At 44.3% G+C, this 18070-nt stretch overlaps 3 protein-coding genes across 4 annotated transcripts; 2 read left to right on the top strand and 1 right to left on the bottom strand.

Moving 5' to 3' along the window:
• Window positions 1–256: 256 nt before the first annotated feature.
• setd7 (SET domain containing 7, histone lysine methyltransferase) lies at window positions 257–5940 on the top strand. Its single transcript, XM_041944376.1, has 8 exons — window positions 257–367; window positions 1276–1405; window positions 2401–2602; window positions 2784–2973; window positions 3730–3811; window positions 3928–4045; window positions 4329–4486; window positions 4965–5940. The coding sequence occupies exons 1-8, from the start codon at window positions 328–330 to the stop codon at window positions 5152–5154; spliced, it is 1110 nt and encodes a 369-aa protein (XP_041800310.1). The 5' UTR covers window positions 257–327; the 3' UTR covers window positions 5155–5940.
• A 699-nt stretch (window positions 5941–6639) lies between these two features.
• Window positions 6640–12155, top strand: zgc:113425 (uncharacterized protein LOC541425 homolog). Of its 2 annotated transcripts, none has more exons than XM_041944200.1 (6): window positions 6640–7055; window positions 7404–7463; window positions 8326–8457; window positions 9444–9590; window positions 11461–11518; window positions 11640–12155. In XM_041944200.1, exons 1-6 carry the CDS (start codon window positions 6891–6893, stop codon window positions 11747–11749), a joined length of 672 nt encoding a protein of 223 aa, XP_041800134.1. In that variant the 5' UTR covers window positions 6640–6890; the 3' UTR covers window positions 11750–12155. The 2 variants fall into 2 exon arrangements, with proteins under 2 accessions (XP_041800134.1, XP_041800135.1); XM_041944201.1 differs by having other exon boundaries at window positions 11643–12155.
• A 43-nt stretch (window positions 12156–12198) lies between these two features.
• On the bottom strand, window positions 12199–17124 carry rab33ba (RAB33B, member RAS oncogene family a). The gene is made up of 2 exons (XM_041944199.1): window positions 16646–17124; window positions 12199–15343 (listed from the first exon to the last, which is right to left on the bottom strand). The coding sequence occupies exons 1-2, from the start codon at window positions 16871–16873 to the stop codon at window positions 14843–14845; spliced, it is 729 nt and encodes a 242-aa protein (XP_041800133.1). The 5' UTR covers window positions 16874–17124; the 3' UTR covers window positions 12199–14842.
• Between the last annotated feature and the right edge of the window lie 946 nt (window positions 17125–18070).

Raw genomic sequence — 18070 nt, forward strand, 5'->3', positions numbered from 1 at the left:
AAATAGCAAAAGAAAAAACAGAATATTAACCCACAGCGGGGCCGTGCATCTTCTACCGCCCACAGAAATGACTTCAGAAGTGCAGGATGAAACTGTTCGCTTCAGCTTAACTCAATTTAACAAACAGATAAATAAACTTGAATTAAAATGTGTGCATATTGAAGTGTGATCGTGCGTTTGTTGACCCGGTGAAAACTTCCAGATCAGGTTGAAACTCAGGCCGCAGAGGCGCGTCAGTTGTCATATCATGCCATTCCCATGACGCCGCATGGGTGACAGGAAAAGCAGCGCGCGCGGCGGTGTGGTGATCCGGCAGCCTCCTGCAGCATGGACAGCGATGATGAGAACATAGAGGAGGCCGTGGAAGGTAAGCAGCGTCTGCCTCTCAGTGTATGTGTGAGCGAAAGGACACAGCGCTGAGCCCTGTGCGATGTTTCTCTGCCGCTGTGAGATTCAGCTCTCCGTAAATCTCCATGAGTCAGTGTGAGCGGGCCCGCTCGGTAACCTCCCAGCGCCACGGACTGGATTTCAGAAGGGAAGCCGCCTGAGGAGCGAGCGAGGGCGGCCTGGATGACAGGAGCGTCCCGCCGGCAGCGTGGCTGCTGGACGGATCTGAACAGGCACAAATGTTTCGCCTTTTTCAGCCTGCTGCACGTGTGCTCGCCTCTGACAGGAATAGGTGTGGTGCTCTGACAGTCTGAATTCATAAAAACTGCAACGTTTCACACACTCCTGGTTTTGTTTTGGAAAACTGAAGGCAGAAGCGGAAACATTGGAGTTTGTTTTGAAACGTTGGCATCTCTTTGTAAGGGGTTTCTGTTAAATTAAGCCTACCTGTGAACCACTAGTATGAACCTAGAGAGACAGTTTTTTCTTTAAAAGACAACTTCTGACCATCTGCTATTCCTGCTTCTCCCGGGAAAGACAGGGTTAATCTCAATAGATTTCAAAGCACTGCTGCTTTAGGGGGTTAAATGTCCAGAAAAACCTACAAACTAAATTACTAAGGCAGGGTTCTAAAAGTCTTTTTAAGATTAAAAATGCTGAGATGAGAGAAGCCTCACAGTATTTGAACATAGCACCTTATGATACCTGAAAAATGCAAAACATTAGACAAAATCAATGTTCTTATACTGACAGTGGATAAAATGACTGTAACGTGAATCACAGGGACAGAGTCTGGACTCAGAACTGTGAGGAGCCAAGAATGCATTCAGTCCAATGAAATCATCAGACTCCACTTAGCTGTGTGTGTGTGTGTGTGTGTGTGTTCAGGTCCATTGGATGACGATGATCAGCCGCATGGGTTTTGCACAATAACCTACTCCTCCAGTGATCGGTTTGAAGGACACTTCACTCATGGAGAGAAGAACGGCAAGGGCAAGTTCTTCTTCTTTGATGGAAGGTACTGCGAAGACGAGGCAGAAATATATGTCGATGTTTACAGACCAACAGCAGTGTCGATATCCAGGAAGCATGTTCAGATGCTCTGGTTTCAAATCATGTTCTGCAGAATTATTAGTGGTAGGGCCACTGCAAAAAAAACGGACATTTCAACAGTTCAGTCAAAATGTTTGAGAAAAATGTGAAACTATTTTGAATATTTGATTATAAAGTTCAAATAAATTGCAATAAATGGGGGAATAAGATTTGTAGAAAACCAAATGAAATTTTAAAACTGATTTATAGTAGACAGATGAGAGCAGTCTGTCAGCTTTTCCATGTGAAATGAGGGTTGTGGATCACCTGAATGTATAGCTTTGACCACTATAGTGTAATAGACTTTAGGATATTAAAATGAAAGTACACCATTTGAATGTATGCAAATGTACTTAAATGTCCACAGCTGGACATGTTTGAAACAGTGGCTGGAGCACAGTGGAGACTTGGTTTGTTCCAGACTGAACCAAAGAGTGCACAGGTTGATGGTACATTCTACACAAATGCACAAATGTTACATAAAATATCACCTCTTTAATCTCATAGCATTGTGATTTTCTTTCTTCAAATATCACCTCTTGGATCATTTATGATTTTTTTTAAACATTGCATCTTTAATCTCAAAATGTTCCCCTTTTATTCTCATAATATTACCTCATAATCCCAGATATCACAACTGCTTTTTTCATGACTCATACTCTGTCTCATTTTTCTCTTAGTAATTGCCTAAAGACTATTGTACTTAATATATATAATAAATGATATCAGTAAGATTTAATTATAGTTTAACAGTAATGATAATGCATGCACACTGCTAATTTCATTTGAACTGATTAGGTCATTCTTACTCTACTGATTTTGTGCAGATCCCTTTATCTGACCCCTCTTACCTTGAGGCGATTGAGTTTAATAATAGTTTCAGTGCAGCTGTCCTGTCTGTGTCTGCCCCCCCCCCCACAGCACCCTGGAGGGTTTCTATGTAGACGATGCTCTGCAGGGCCAGGGGACGTACACATATGAAGATGGCGGTGTCCTCCATGGGACGTATGTGGATGGCGAACTCAGCGGGCCCGCTCAGGAGTTCGATGGAGAGGGTTGCCTGGTGTTCAAGGGCCAGTACAAAGACAACAACCGCTGTGGGGAATGCTGGGTCTACTACCCTGTGAGTCAGCTCAGTGCTCACTACAACACAGTGGCTATGCTTACATTCACTGGTTTCAGGAGTTCAAGCACCTCTGAGGCCGTATTTTAAGCATTTATGAACACAGTAGAAGTAAAGGAAATGAATGGTGTTTGTTAACTGTGTGTATTGTGCATGTTGGTGTGTACTGTGGTGCGTCTAGGATGGAGGCTGTGTGTTTGGGGAGGTGAATGAGGACGGGGAGATGACTGGTGACGGTGTAGCGTACATCTACCCCGACAGACAGACGGCTCTCTACGGAAGCTTTGTGGACGGGGAGCTAATCGAGGCTCGCCTCGCTACCCTGATCTCCAGCGAGAGTGGGAGACCACGCTTTGAAATCACACCCAACAGTAAGTGCGACGTCATCTTCATGATAGAAAAATGCAGCCGGTGTTGAGTTTGTAGAGGCTGTATATAGGTGACCTTTTCACATATCAACTTCAGGAGTTAATGGATCCATTTAGAATTGTCTCCTTTCCTGGATTTAGTCACATTCGTTTGTCAAGATTCAAATCTTCGATCTAGGAGTGAGGGTTAGGGTTATTTCTTTAACAGCAGGAGCAAATTAAATCAGGAGTTTTCACTTTTCATATTCAGTTAACTGCTGCGATGACTCAGTGCACTTAAAGGTACACACACAGAAATTAAGTACATTGTTCGTGTGATTTCAGGTTCACATTGGATGTTCAAAATGTCGCACAGCATGCCTCAATAAATATACAAAATTCAAACAAAGACAGTGATACAGTCTACTCTGTGTGTAAGCTCAACAACATGGATGCTTCATGGGGCTTCAGGTGCTCCTGTGTATTCATCTCAAATTCAACAGTGTTGACGAGGACTTTTGCATATTGCTTACCCTCTAAACCTGTACTAATTCATCATAAGTAATGTGGGCATCATAGTGTGCTACATTTAGGATGCTCATGCTGACATCATGGTGTAAATCTTGCAGCAGTTAAATGTGATGTGCTGGAAACTGGATGAGTCACACTGTACTCAGGGTATCCTCTGCACTTCCGGTTTATATGGTTCTGCTTGTGTTTAATGGAAAGAGGCATTTGTGCAAACAACCGGACATTAACATGACATGCTCTGTTTTTAAGGTCCTGTGTACTCATACGACAAGTCCACATCCACCTGTATGGCCACCCACACTCTGCTTCCTGACCCTTATGAGAGCCAAAAGTAAGTCAACTTTGTTTCGTGCATGCTGCGAGCCTGATAAATGACACCTGAACTCAGCATCACAGCTGGACTGACACTGAGGCAGGACTGTTCCTCACATTGTTTCTGTGTGTCAGGGTGTTTGTGGCAGACTCTTTAATCAAAGGAGCAGGACAGGGTCTGTTCGCCAAGACAGACGCTGAGGCTGACACTGTGATGGCTTTTTACAATGGAGTGCGCATCACACACTCTGAGGTATGACTGCAGAGCACGTCTTCCTGAACACCTGAACACCACATGCTGAATATGTTGAAGGTGAAAATAAGCTAACTACCGGCAAGCAGAGAAGTTGAAAAAGTTAGCTAAAAGTGATGGATACACTGTTGAAATAGTTGAAAGTAAGTGATAAATGGTTGAAATATGGAGCTAAAAGTCCTGATAAATGAGAAAGTGTTATATTTTTGCCACCCTTTACAGGTATCTTTAGTTTTCTGTATTAGTGCTAATCAAACCACTAAACTATCCATGTACTCCTCAGGTGGACAGCAGAGACTGGGCGCTGAATGGGAACACGATCTCATTGGACGAGGATACTGTGATTGACGTCCCTCAGCCATTCGACCAGATGGAGAGATACTGTGCCACTCTGGGTCACAAGGCGAACCACTCCTTCACCCCCAACTGCAAATATGACCCGTGAGTGCAAAGTGACAGAAGCAGAGGGCAGAGAGGGCAAGGGAGTCATGCGTTTCCAAACTGAGCTTCAGGATTGAAAGTAATTGCTGTGCTCACAGAAACAGCTGGAATCAGCAGTGACATGTATGATTCAGTGAGATGGAAGAGATTATATAAAGTATTATTGAGATATTTTACCACAATATGGTCATATTGCCATTAAGGTGCTGACCATGAACCTCAACATCGCTGCTTTAAGTCCCTCTGGGGAATTTTGCTGCATGTTGGTCCCCACTTCTCTCTTCTCTCATTGCCTGTCATCTCTCTACTGTCAAATCTCTAATAAAGGCCCTAAAATACTTTTGAAAAAGGACATATGATCATGTGGAATTATTGTGTAGCATCATACCATTTCTCATCAGGATTTGAAAATGATTATTGTTGTGTTTCCTGTCTGAATTTGATTTTTTTTTTGGTCTTTTTTTGTTTGATTGTGCAGGTTTGTCCACCCTCGTTTTGGGCCCATCAAGTGCATCCGAACCTTGAGGCCTGTGCAGAAAGATGAGGAGCTGATGGTTGCTTATGGTTACGATCACAAGCCAACGGGGAAGAACGGCCCCGAGGCCCCTGATTGGTATAAGCAGGAGCTAAAAGAGTTCCAGCAGAGACAAGCGGCATCTGGACAATAGAACAGTCCCCTTTACCTGAGCTACCACCCTCCAAGATTCCTGCAGCATTATGACACCTGATGTCCTTTGCAGCTGCAACCCACACTGTAGATATTTGAGTTATTGTGCTTCATATGGTATTCAAATGGAATACTGCTTGAGCAAGTTAGTGCGAATGAAGGCCTTGGACATCCAAGGCCAAAGCAACAAAAGAACTATGCAAGAAACCAAACGATATTAGAGGAGACCCGTCTCTGGCCGGAGGTGCTGTTCTGTCTGATTCCACCACTGTCCTCTTCATCACATGTTACTCATATGGAAATCAAGATTTACATGCTCATGGTGCTTATAAATTTAGGATATGATGAAAAACTGTTACACTTTTCTCAGTTTTGACTCTTCACTTCACTGTATGTCAGTTGTTTTCCACTCAACAGGGCTTTCCTCGAGGTGTTGAGTTTAACAGCACTCTTTTACCACACAGTATTTATCTGATCTGTTTCAACTGTGGAGCTCACAGACGCATCATTGGAACTAATTCAGCTGGCCCACTCCATACATTTTAAGAGTGTAACTTTATAGGCCTACTCACTTAGCATACAGTATATATAACAGTGACTAATTTATTTATAACATGTGAAAGACCTGTATTACCTGTAGTATACCTGAGCTTCGTAGAGGTGATTTGTAATGTAAGCACTCTGGGAGAAAATCATGGACAGGAAAGACCTACATACAGTGAGCTTGTTTGAATTTTCTAACCTAATTATCTGTATTCATACCCTACAAAATAAAGTCCAACATAAAGAAAATCACTCCACATGCCTCGCTTATTATTTGATGAGTTTGTGTGTGTTTTTGTCGGAGCTGCCATGTCAAATTGCTATTCATCTAATAACGGAAGTGTAGTGTTTAGTGGTAAGATTAAAAAATGAAAACAAATTCACCCACATGAATTGGACTTTTGTAAAAGACAATACGATGGTCTTCATCAAGTTCCTGGAAATTGTGGCTGTACAAGTACTCTGGTATTTTGCAAGATGTTAGTGGATACTAAACCTGGTGATATGAAGTAGAACTTGCTTGAATTTGGCAGTTTTTTACCATTTATTTTTTTTAATTAAATGTCAGTTTTTTTTTCACATAGCATTCATTATTTAGTTCAGAAACTGTGCTGGGTGCTAATGTTTGCAGGCAAGCATCTGGAATTAAAATCACGCCTATTGCCTAAGTAATATTATTCTATTAATAGATGCTATAAAACATATTAACTGTAGATTAAAAAAAAACAAAAAACATTTAACTGACTTCCAGATCCGTATAGTTGGGGAAGAGTCACTCTTCTGTCAGAAGTCTGTAAAGCTTGAAGCGGGGAGGGGGCGGGTCTTGGCAGCCTGACAGTCCGCGCTCTGGGCATGAAAAGCCTGCGCGTCGCTCCACCTGCTGCCGGTCAGCCAGGTTAATGGATAAACCTCTACCTGCTGAACCCGCAGTGAAAGCAGCCCGCTGCCCGGAAGACACACGCCAGCGGACAGGAGTGCTGTGAGTGCGGCTCTCTGCAGTGAAATCAACTATGTTTTAGGTTTCACCAATATTTACCGCTGTTTTCACCACCTGGACTCATGATCCTGACCAAGAAAGTACACAAAACGAGACCGAGCATCAAGCACAGCTAGAGTTTCACCCGCAAGCCAAACTTCAGCTCTGACTGACTCGGACTGCTAGCAGGGGACTTTCCGGCCGGTTAACACCTGGAGATGGACCGATACAGGTACTTCATTTTCAACCAGAAGAGCGTGCTGGTCTTCGGGATCCTCCAGATGGCTTGTGCTGGTCTTTGTGTGGTGTGTGGGTTCATGGACGCTGTTTTCCGCAAGGATACCCCGCTGAGTACCACCAGGACACCGGTGTGGGGAGGACTGGTGAGATATTGATCCCCTATTAGAAACTCTTCTCAATATTCAATCAGTACGGGCTCGTTGAAGCCCCATCAGAGCTGTGGACTGACTGTAGTGTCCCGCGTTGGTCTGTAAGGCAAATAACACACAGCATTGTGTACATCTTGGACCATGCCGTGACACAAAATCTTTGTCACTAAATGTCGTGAGAATTGAGTGGAGTCTGGTGTGAGATAACGGGACGCGCTGGGCTTTGGCACTCATTAGGGCGTTTGTGTTCAGGTGTTGACACTGTTGAAGCTGCTGGTACTGGCCTTTGTTCCTGCCTGTTGTTGTCTGTCGTGTCATCCAGGCCGCTCTCCCCCCCTTTAGATCATGGCCTCTCCAGGTGTTGTGGCGCTGTTTGCCTCCCAGAGGAAAAACTCGGTGCTGGTAAGTGCGATGCTTTCAGGATTCCCAGTTTTTTCCACCTCATTGGCCTCGTTTTGGATTACTTGTAATTTGCAAGTTCTTTTCGGTTTCCATGAATAGCAGAAATGACACTACTCCCTGGTGAGTACTGAACACAGAATTTAGAATATTTATAAGTCCTTTTATAGCATTTTAATGTCCTACCTGTAGCATTCTAAGCATACATTTTCAGTATTCTTCCTCATCTCAGCAGTTGTATGCACAGACACATTCAGGGGCAGGGGTGTTGTGTCTAAGTGTGTTCCACCTCCTTTTTGTTTCCCCCCACCTTAACCTAAACCAAACTTTAACCATATCCCCAACAAGTCACCTCTGTAACACCAAACCGTTCCCTAACCACCGAACCTCAACCATGGATCACTTAGATTATTCTTATTTAAGAATGTGACCAAAATCTAAACTGAGTGGAACATTTTACAGGTGAAAAATCGCCTTGTTAGTCCTCTCTGGTGGATAAACTTTGTAATGGAGAAGCTGCTCCTAAATATAATATCTGTCATTATATACACAAGCTGTTTGGAGAGGGCCAGGCCATGATGACTCCCCTCAGCCCCCATCCCTGTTGAGGTTCCTGCCAAAACTGTCAAGTGTACCTAAAAGACTTCAGCAAATAAAATTGGAACAATGACTCATGAAATGAGTCAGTGTCATAAATTATTGGATGGAGGCCTGGATTTTTAGACACAATGTCCAAACTCATGTCTCAGCATTAATCTTTGATATTTGCTCTCAATTACCACCGTGTAGTAAGACAGACTTGGCCTCACATAAGAGAAGTCTCTCTCTCTCTCTCTCTCTCTCTCTCTCTGTCTTGTCCCTGCAGGTGAGTGTGATGGTGGTAGCAGCAGGACTCTCCTGTGTGGCTGCAGTGTTTATATCAGGTTACTCGTGTCTGACACTCACCTACGGAGAGGAGGATGAAGAGGTGTTCCACCACCACGACAGTCCTCAAGTGGTAACGCACGCGCACACGTAGATGCACTACCACAAAAGATATCCTTTTTGGCAATGCCCAATGTTTTTTGTGTGTAGGAGGTAATTTGTTTTTTCCACGTAGGTGCACAAATTCTAATGTGTCATCTGTGTCGCTACTTTGTTACATTGGAAAACAACTTTACACACATAGTTGCATCTTACCTTTGCATCATGTTTGCAGTGACTCTGGAGGTGTACACATACAGTACAAAGCCATTTTCAATCAGAGAGACAGATAAAGTCAGAAAATCGCGGCCTCTGCTGCTTCCTTTTCAAGCTTTCCATGGCCAGAGGCATTATGTTTTCAGGCTGTCCGTCCGTCGGTGTGTACGTCATGTTCTTGTGAGTGTGATATCTCAGCAACACCTTGAGGGAATTTCTTCACGTTTAGTGGTCAAAGGTCAAGGTCCTGGTGAACTCACAACCATCCCAATTCCTGTGAAAGCGAAACTTCAGGACAGAATGAATGAAGCTGTCTATCAGTCCTCTGGATACTCTGGAAAACTAGTCTCTAAGTGAAGACAGCATGTTTCTACCTGGTCATTATTAACTGGAATCATACATCTCAATATAGTGATAAATTCCATTTCGCCACCTTTTTTTCAATTCCCACAGAGTGACTTGACTGTTAGGTGGAGGTAAACAGCTGTGAGGCAGTAATTCTGTTAAAAATCTGTCTATTGGAAGTCTTCATGGAAGTGCAATACTAAATTACTGGAGTGCTCCTTTAAAACTACACCTTGTATTCCACACTCACACTAACTACAAGAGTTGGCCAGTGTTTGCACCACTTGTAGTGACATCTCATAACTGCTGGGCGGACTGCCATGAAAACTGGTATAAATATTCATGATGTCTGTCTGTCAGTCCTGGATTGCACACTGCAATCTGTGCGAAGTGTAAGAACAACATCAAATCTGCGACTGCCTTGTCCATCTTTTGTACACTCATTGTCTCTCTGCTCAGACGTTTGTGCTTCATCGGATGGTGAAGGGGGCCAACGCCACCATACTGCTGACCTGCACCATCAGCCTGGCTCTCTCCTGCCTCATCGCCTACACGGGCTGCCGTAGTCTTCCATGCTGTGGCTGCTACGATGCCAGAACTGGACTGGTAATGTTTTACAGGTTGATGTACTGTATTGACCTTCACTTCTCATCGCCTGTCAAGCTTTTTGTTCTCCCGTGGCACACATGCAGTCTCCACTGATAATGGCGGCAGATTAACCATGCAAAAGTCTGAGTCATTTTGGACACAGTGGGTGCTTTGATTTCAGACAGAGGTAGACAAAGCCAGCTTCCCGGTTCTAGCCGGCAGTCCTGTCGGCTGATGTGTTAGCTGTCGTTCCTGGCATGTATCAGTTGTAGCTACCTTGTTAATTGAGCTAATGTTAGTTGACTTGTTTTAAAACTACAACCATCGAAAGGTGAAGTATGCATGTGATGGCTATATACATCTTATCATTGTAAAAGACTGAGGCTGAAGCTACGTGTCTCAGACAAAAAGGCTAATGATCCATGTAGAAGACTTCAGGTTCAGGCGTTTAGTCTTCCTACTAAAAGAAAGATCATGAAAGCAGAGGCTGCCTGAAGTCATTTTTTCTAACATCCTCTGAGGGTCATACTACATAATCGAACACCTCTGCGATGGCTCGAACTGTTCCTCTTCGTTGAGGTCTGATGTCAGATGGTAGTGATGATGCTATTCTCAGCTAGTTTTCCAGGTTTGGGTCAGTCAGTCTTGAGCAGCACTGAGAGTCAGTTTTGAAGAGAACTGCTTGCAGGTTGTTGCTTTGCAGCTCAATGATTTCATGCTGTAGGTCGTCAGACACATCAGCTGGATCAACATTAACAAAAAAAAGCAAATATGTTCAGTTCCATTTGTTTCCTTCTCATGTCCTGAAACCTCTCAGCAAATGTCTGAAGGTGTTTTCACACTCAGCAGCAGATTCAGATGTCAGAGCAGCTTTTGTTCTTGCAGAGCAGTAAAATGCAGTGTTTCCTCTTTCCAGTTGCTGCAGCTTTAATTTCTCTTCAGATGATTTCTCATTTGGAAGCAGAGAGCTGAGAAGCTGCTGGAGCTCCAGGTTCAGCTCTGAGAGGTTCTTAATGTCCACCATGAAGGCCAAAGCACACAGACACTTGCTATCACGTCAGGTTTTCCTTCATCTCTATGAATTATTCCAGACAAAATGACACTTTAGAACAGTTTTACTTTGTGTTAGCAGCTCCACAGCAGCAACAAAGCTCTGCTTCACAAATTCTCCTTCTCAATGAGTTTTCAGCTTCTTAGCTTTTAGCTCGCTCATCACAAAACCTGCACAACACTGTCTCTGTCAGAATGTGGTTTTGTGGAAACTGTTGAGGGTTAAGTTTATCCAGTTGCAGTTCCAGATCAGGTCGGCATGGTTTTCTGGCCCTTTTCATCACTGTGAGCTCACCCCCCCCCCCCCCCCCACAAACTAACTGAGGAACCCTGGCTTGCCTTTTACGTCAACAAAAAAATCATCATTGGTCAGTTCCTCTTGGGAAACAGGACACTCTTTATCTGCTTTTCTTTTCTTGACAGTTTCCATGATGCATTGATGTGATATCAACCACTACATGCGCGTTGTGTTCAGGGACAACTCAGAGGAAAATGCTAGTCTTATGTTTAATGTGTATTGTTAATCACTGGAAAAAAGTAATTGCTTTTTTGTATTTATGACTTGCCAGCAGGCCAGATCAAATGACCTCATGTCGCCCACCTCTGCCGTAAACTCTAATATAGTAGCATCCAGAATCAGTGGGATGACTGTATGCGCTGGTCCTGAATGCAGCTTTTTCTACCCCACACCATATTTTGTAACCCACATGTAAAATACTTCACTCTACTTTTTTTAATGTTTTGTTTATTCTATTCTATTGCTTATTCTAAGAATAATTCCCTTCCATTCCATTATGTAGGTCAGTGATGTTATTTTGTTTTTGTGTGTATGTTGCAGGAAACACTGGTGCCTCAGTGTGACCCCGGGGACACTGAGATGGTTTGTACTTGGCAAGGTAAACTACTGTTAAACGTTGTCTGTAGACTAATCCTCGCCCACAGTTGTTGCTAATATTTCTGTTGGTGTTGTAGCTTTACTCTCACCAGTCCTATGATGTAGTTCTCATCTGTGTCCAGCAGGTGGAGACGACCGGCTCTTCAACTCTCCCGCTCAGCCCGCTGACCAGGGCACTGCTGAGGAAGAGGAGCGTCCCTCCAAACTGCCTCCATACAGCAGACTGACTTGACACACGTCCTGCTCCTCCGCGGGCCTGTTGTTCTCCATTCCAGAGACGAGGGGACAATCATGGATTATATTTCCTTAAAATTGTGCCTACACATGTTTTATTCTACTGTTTGCGGATGGACGGAGAAAAGCAACCTCAAGACTCAACTGAAGCTGAAGATGTCAGGTTGGAAAGTTTGAGAGATGAGTTGTTTTTGCTCTTGATTAGACAAGCACTTTGGACAGCGGCTGCGTCTTCATTTGCTCTTTGACCAAAGATTTCAGCCTTGCCAAAGATGAATGCCTGCATAGTGTGTGAGGCGTGAAGACTGAAATGCCTCATCCCCTGTATGTTGTGTGAAAGTGAGTTGTGTTCTCGAGATATCGATTCATTTTAAAATGTATTTAAATAAATAAAACCTGACTGAGCTGTTTGAGCTTTTTCATCAAGCGACTCTCTAAATAGAGATGAGTCCACATTTGAAATGTTCAAGGTAGTTTATTGCAAGGTTACACATGACAAAACCATTGCAACTACTACACCCCAGTAGTCTCATTCATTAGTCACTTTGTGAATTAATACCCTTCTGTAATTGATTTTTTTTTTTCCCTTTCTGAGCATTTGCAATGACAGATACAGTAGCATTATTTGCTGTTCATGGCTGTAGTGAAGGACAGTAAGGCAAAGGAAATGATAGTAGGCCCTGGCGTGAAGGTGGATGGAGGACATCTATCAAAAACAAAGGACACTTGAAGAACAGAGGAAAGCAGCAACCACATGTACAACAAAACACCCACACCATGTCTTCTACCGTTGTCACCTTGCTGGCAAGCCACAGAGATGCAGGTAACACAGCCAGTGTCTGTGCTTGGTTTTATTCCCATCCATGTGCATAGCCTCTGAACAGTGAGTCCTGAGAGAAGGCCTTTTGGTTTCATTGATAGTCACATCCTTCAAAAAGACATTAATGTACAACGTAACCAGGGGTGATCAGCAGGGGGGGGCCACAGGACCAGCTGTAGCCACAACAAACATCTAAAACCACTGAGACGCGATGCTGCAAACTGACATGACGTGGACACCGGTCTATGATGCGTCGCGACATACGGAGAAGTAAACAGTGTCAGCCGTTATCATACAGTGGTGTTTGCGGGACATGCTGAATATCGTAGCACAAGCTTACATACAGGATAAGTAGTGGGTATAGGCATCCATGTACATGTGGAGGTGCACACTACAAAGCCTTACACGCTTTAAGAGGTATGTGTTTTCACTGTTTGATTCACCGGCTAGCCTACACAGCACTAAACTGTTAGTTATAAATCCTTTCATATACAGAGGAGATAACGGGCAAATACAGTTACATTTCTCTCTAAATTCCATTTCCAAGTTACTTACAGGTTCCCTTTGTGTCCTTTATCATCAAGCTAACAGGCATTCCCCCGATCACTGAGTGCATGAACAGAAGTCGTACTGCAGGCCTGTTTGGCCGGTGTGGTTTATAGGTAACCACCGTGACTGTTAAATGACAACAGCACATGCTGTCAGTGTGCTGTGTTAGCTGTGGTGCTGCATGCTAATCAAAAGTGCTGTCACAGATGCTATAAAAGATGACCCATTACAAGCTGCGCCAACAGCATAAAGTGGTGTACACTTCCTTTCTCCGAAGTGGGCGTGGTCACCTGTCACCCATCCTCACTGGGCATTTTTAACACTACTGTGTTACTGATGGACTTTTGCTTGTCCATGTCAGAACAACAACACTAGATATAGTACAAATGTAATGTTTGTGCCTCATTTCGCTGCTCGTGTTCATCTGCTAGCTGAATATTCTCGCTCCAGATCTCTCGAGAGTGCGTTGCTGAGATGGAGACGGAGTTAATTTTCTCCTGATCTGTCTGAGTGAAAGATGCCATTTGAGTGGCAGAATGTCTGGAAGATATCTGGCTGGTGAAAGATGGATCCGATATTTACTTTGGTGACTGTGGGGTGAAGAATCAGCCGTAACCTGTGCTCATATTCACTTCTCCCACTGTAATCAATGGACTCTCTCCTAAAGGGGCGGGTCAGTGGTGACAACCACGTGACGCAGATACAGGAAATGGGCTCGCTTAAGAGTCACAAGCTGTGATAATAACCTCCCTCAAAATCTAATGAACATTTCTTTTTAAGAATTGAGGTTTCCAGTCTTTGGATTTAAAGTAACCATGGAGCTGTGGGGTTTCTGATCAGCCATCGGCTACATCTGAATGCTCTGATTGTATGTGCACACTGCTCAACCACTGGGCCTTCTTGTCAACACTATTCCACTGACCGACAGTTGTTTGTGATATCGCACAAGAAATTTAGCAGCGTGTTAGCAAAGGCAGTGACGACTAGCTAGCAAAGAGTATTAACAAAGCAGGTCTCAACATTTTCAAATACTGCCTATGAAAATGCTTTTTGAACGAAGAAAATCAAATTGATTCCACCTGTAGAGAATCACAGATGAAGTTTGAATCCGAACACAAGAAGAGGATAAACTAACACACACACCTGTGAATAATGGCCTAAAAATGACCAGAGTAAAACCTCTACGAAGGTCTCAACACAAACACAGATGAAGTGGCCCAGATTGTATTATAATGTGTTCGGTTATTAGAAGACAGGAAATTCTGCCCTGCCATCAGGTCACAGCAAAGCTGCTGTGTAAAGAAAGAAATGTCCACGCCATTCGCCTCCCTAAAATCCCTAATTCATTAATACCACTGTGTCGCCATGGAACCATGAAGATATGTGAGTTTGAACTTCAGATTTTGGCCCCTTGTTCAGGATAATTTTCATGAAACAACAATCAAATGTGGCATTCATAAACATCAGTCATACTGTAAAGACTACCACAAAACCATTTAAAGTCCATCGTAAAGTTACGCACAAGCATCGGGAAAAATGCATCCTCTTCTAATGGAGAATTCATCTATGTGTTGTGCTGATTATGAAGCCATTTTGCTTGAACCATGCTTTCTTTCTAGACCTCCACCCCTCAGCTCCCTCAGCTCCTTCCATCTTCAGTATCCTCGGCCTTGTGCGGACTCAGGCTGGAGTTGTCTCCCGCTTTCCCTCCATTTTTCTCCATCAGCAGCTGCTGCAGCCCCAGCTCCTGGCCCCGTCGCCCCCGTCATCCCTCCCCCTGCCCAGGGCGATAGTACCCCCTGAACCCTCAGGCGGCTGGCTCAATATCAGAGGCTTCTGAGACTTCAGCTTGTGGGCCACCGTCATAAAAATGGCCTCAACGTGGTCGCTGTTTCCCCCGCCGTAGTTTCCGTCTCCCTGGCTGTTCGGGTTCTTTGCAGATGTCTCAAACACGGGCATGGAGTGGGCGTCGGCGAACTGTTGCGCCACGTCCGTGCCCACTTGGACGGAGTCTTGGAGGTCGCACTTGTTTCCAACCAGGATCCTGGGTACCTCTGTGCCCAGCGCGTGCTGCTTGCACTCCTCGATCCAGGCAGGGAGGCTGCGGAAGCTGGCGGCGTTGGTAACGTCGTAGACGAAGACAACAGCGTGCACGTTGCGGTAGTAGTGCTGCACCATGGACTTCCTGAAGCGCTCCTGACCTGCAGTGTCCCACAGCTGGATCTGTGGGGGGGGGACAGTGTGGAAATGGATCAAATCCCAAAGCAACAATTAATGAATTCTACTAACAGACTGTGTGTGCATTCAAAGACTGATACTGTATATCTTGATCCTCTGTGCCACAGAGCTCCACTGTTGTTTGTTGATTTGTTACTCATTAATCAAAGTTTGACTGAAGCATGCCTGAAATTTATCTGAGCAAACATTAAGCTGTCCTGAGACATGTTTCAGAGGATCTCCAGTGAATGTTGTTCACAGATTAGGTTTAATGACCAGTGCAGCCAGCAGATTCTTTTTTTTTAGTAAACTAACTTTCCTTAAACCTAGCTTGCTTTTATTTCCTGGGATGGCTTTGGACATGCCTCTGACATGTTTCTAAATTTATTTCACTTTATTCAAAAATTACATTTACTCATCAGCTTGAGAGAAAACTACCTTGATGTCATCAGGGTTATCTCACACTGGACTGAAGACTACACAGTTGCAGCTGAGAGCCTGCATTATAGGCATTCACAGATACCCAGACCAATATCAGCTTGTGCACTCGTAATTGTAACTATAAAAATGCTCCCAAACAACTGCACAGATGCTTCACATGATATTAAGCTCTTGTCAGCAATGTGAGCAGTTTGGAGATATTTTAGGATTAGCAATGAAAGGAAAAAGGTGAAGACCCCACCAAGACGTGCAGACCCGCTGGATGCTACGGTCTCTCACTGAGCAGAAACAGGCTCTGGGATACACGCTCACTGTCAACGTCACTGCTGGACAGGCTGCATCATAAATGGGGGGATTCAGTGTGAATGATGGGGGCATTTACCAGGCAGGGGAAGTCTTATTTCAGATGGCAAGGAGTTGCACTAGCAACCCATACTGGGGACCAACAGTCAGCTTGCTGCATTTTTCCTTTTTTTGTGTGTGTCTCTTGCAGGACTCCTAACATGACTAACTTGTTAATGTTAATGTGGGCCCATAAGAAGGGTCAGCTGTCATTTGCCCACTGCTGTTTTCAGTTAAAAGTGGTTCATCTAAACAAGGGGCCAGCGGTCACTGGGCTAGAAGGAAAAATGGAATAATTCCCTCATTTATTACCATTGTCATGCCCTTGAGCAAGGCATTTAAGTGCTGTAATAAAACTTGGTCCAGATAAGTCTGTTGATAAGCGGACACACGTAAGCTTGTATTTCAGCTTTTGTGTCTAGACAAGGACACGCTCCAGGTGTCCCTGCTCTCCCCTACTTCTCACACCGTCTTTGACTTTCCTCCACATGTGAACAGGCCAGACACACGGAGGCACATCTGCACCTTGATTTTCTCGCCGTCAATCTCAACCAGCCTCTCCCTGAAGTCCACCCCGATCGTGGCCTCGGTCTTGTCGGGGAACTTCCCGGCACAGAAGCGGTAGGTGAGGCAGGTCTTCCCGACACCCGAGTCCCCGATCACGATGATTTTGAAAATACGGGTCCTCGGCGGCGGAAGAGTCGAGCTCGTCAGAGAGCCGGAGAATTCAACCGACGAGCCGCTCTCCGCCATGTCAGGCCGACAGGCTGGATGATCGGCAGGGAAAGCCTTCTAACGTTACCGTCAAGCTGCTGCCGCTGCTGTCCGGCGAGGAGGCGTCGATAAAAAGCTCGCACGACACCAGCTACCGTTCTTTGTCACAATTCAAACATATATGTGAAGAATACATAGCATTTATTCGACGTTCAGACACTGTCAATACACATACAGCGCATTTATCTAAAGCTAGCGCATACAGTCAACACTACCAGCACCCAGCTGTGTAGCCACGTACGATGTTGTCGAAAGAAATGCTTTCTCGCGAGATAACGTCAATGTAGCATTCACAGTCCCGTGGGAAAGACCGTAAAGTCGAGTATCACTATGATGAACCGCTTTCAGGGGATGTCCAAACTACGCCCCGCGGGCCAACTTCGGCCCGCAGTCCATTTTTAATTAGCCCGCAAGAAATTTTATAAACAGAATAGAATATGGCCGGCACCTGAAGAAGAAATCTGAGGCTGCTGTTCTGAGAATGAGCTGCCAACCCTTTTTCTGAATAAATCACTAATAATCCATTAATGGAAAGCTGTGATGAAGGCAGTTTTTTCTGTAATTATATTCAAAAATATATAGCATATTTGAGCAACTTTGAATTGATTTTTCTAACTTTAATACACTAAAGGTGAGGCTATATACCATCCATCCATCCATCCATTATCTATACACCGCTGAATCCTTTGCAGGGTCACGGGGGGGCTGGAGCCTATCCCAGCCGTCTCTCGGGCAAAGGCAGGGGACACCCTGGGCAGGTCGCCAGCCTACCACAGGGCTACATATACAGACAAACAACCATGCACACCGCTCATTCACACCTATGGACAATTTAGAGTTATCAATTAACCTCAGCATGTTTTTCGACTGTGGGAGGAAGCCGGAGAACCCGGTGAGAACCCATGCTGCACAGGGAGAACATGCAAACTCCACACAGAAAGATCTCAGGCGGAATCGAACCAGGGATCTTCTAGCTGTGAGGCGACGCTGCTAACCAGGCTATATACCTCACCTCATAAATGTGTCTGTTCTCATCTGTAGTCTTGCTGTGTAAATAAAGTATATCTATCTATGTATCTATCTATGTATCTATCTATCTATCTATCTATCTATCTATCTATCTATCTATCTATCTATCTATCTATGTGTATGTATATGTATTACTATATTTTGAAG

Source organism: Chelmon rostratus, chromosome 9 (assembly GCF_017976325.1).
Source record: "Chelmon rostratus isolate fCheRos1 chromosome 9, fCheRos1.pri, whole genome shotgun sequence".
Classification (NCBI taxonomy): Eukaryota; Metazoa; Chordata; class Actinopteri; order Chaetodontiformes; family Chaetodontidae; genus Chelmon; species Chelmon rostratus.

What these genes read in the sequence shown, in the direction of transcription:
- rab33ba (XM_041944199.1), bottom strand. Translation starts at nt 16,873, where the DNA reads ATGGCGGAGAGCGGCTCGTCGGTTGAATTCTCCGGCTCTCTGACGAGC. An exon ending in TTGACGGCGAGAAAATCAAG is followed by an intron (nt 15,344 to 16,645) that starts GTGCAGATGTGC and finishes CCCCCCCCACAG; the next exon opens with ATCCAGCTGTGGGACACTGC.
- zgc:113425 (XM_041944200.1), top strand. Translation starts at nt 6,891, where the DNA reads ATGGACCGATACAGGTACTTCATTTTCAACCAGAAGAGCGTGCTGGTC. An exon ending in ACGATGCCAGAACTGGACTG is followed by an intron (nt 9,591 to 11,460) that starts GTAATGTTTTAC and finishes TGTATGTTGCAG; the next exon opens with GAAACACTGGTGCCTCAGTG. An exon ending in GATGGTTTGTACTTGGCAAG is followed by an intron (nt 11,519 to 11,639) that starts GTAAACTACTGT and finishes ATCTGTGTCCAG; the next exon opens with CAGGTGGAGACGACCGGCTC.
- setd7 (XM_041944376.1), top strand. Translation starts at nt 328, where the DNA reads ATGGACAGCGATGATGAGAACATAGAGGAGGCCGTGGAAG. An exon ending in AATGCTGGGTCTACTACCCT is followed by an intron (nt 2,603 to 2,783) that starts GTGAGTCAGCTC and finishes TGGTGCGTCTAG; the next exon opens with GATGGAGGCTGTGTGTTTGG. An exon ending in CTTTGAAATCACACCCAACA is followed by an intron (nt 2,974 to 3,729) that starts GTAAGTGCGACG and finishes TCTGTTTTTAAG; the next exon opens with GTCCTGTGTACTCATACGAC.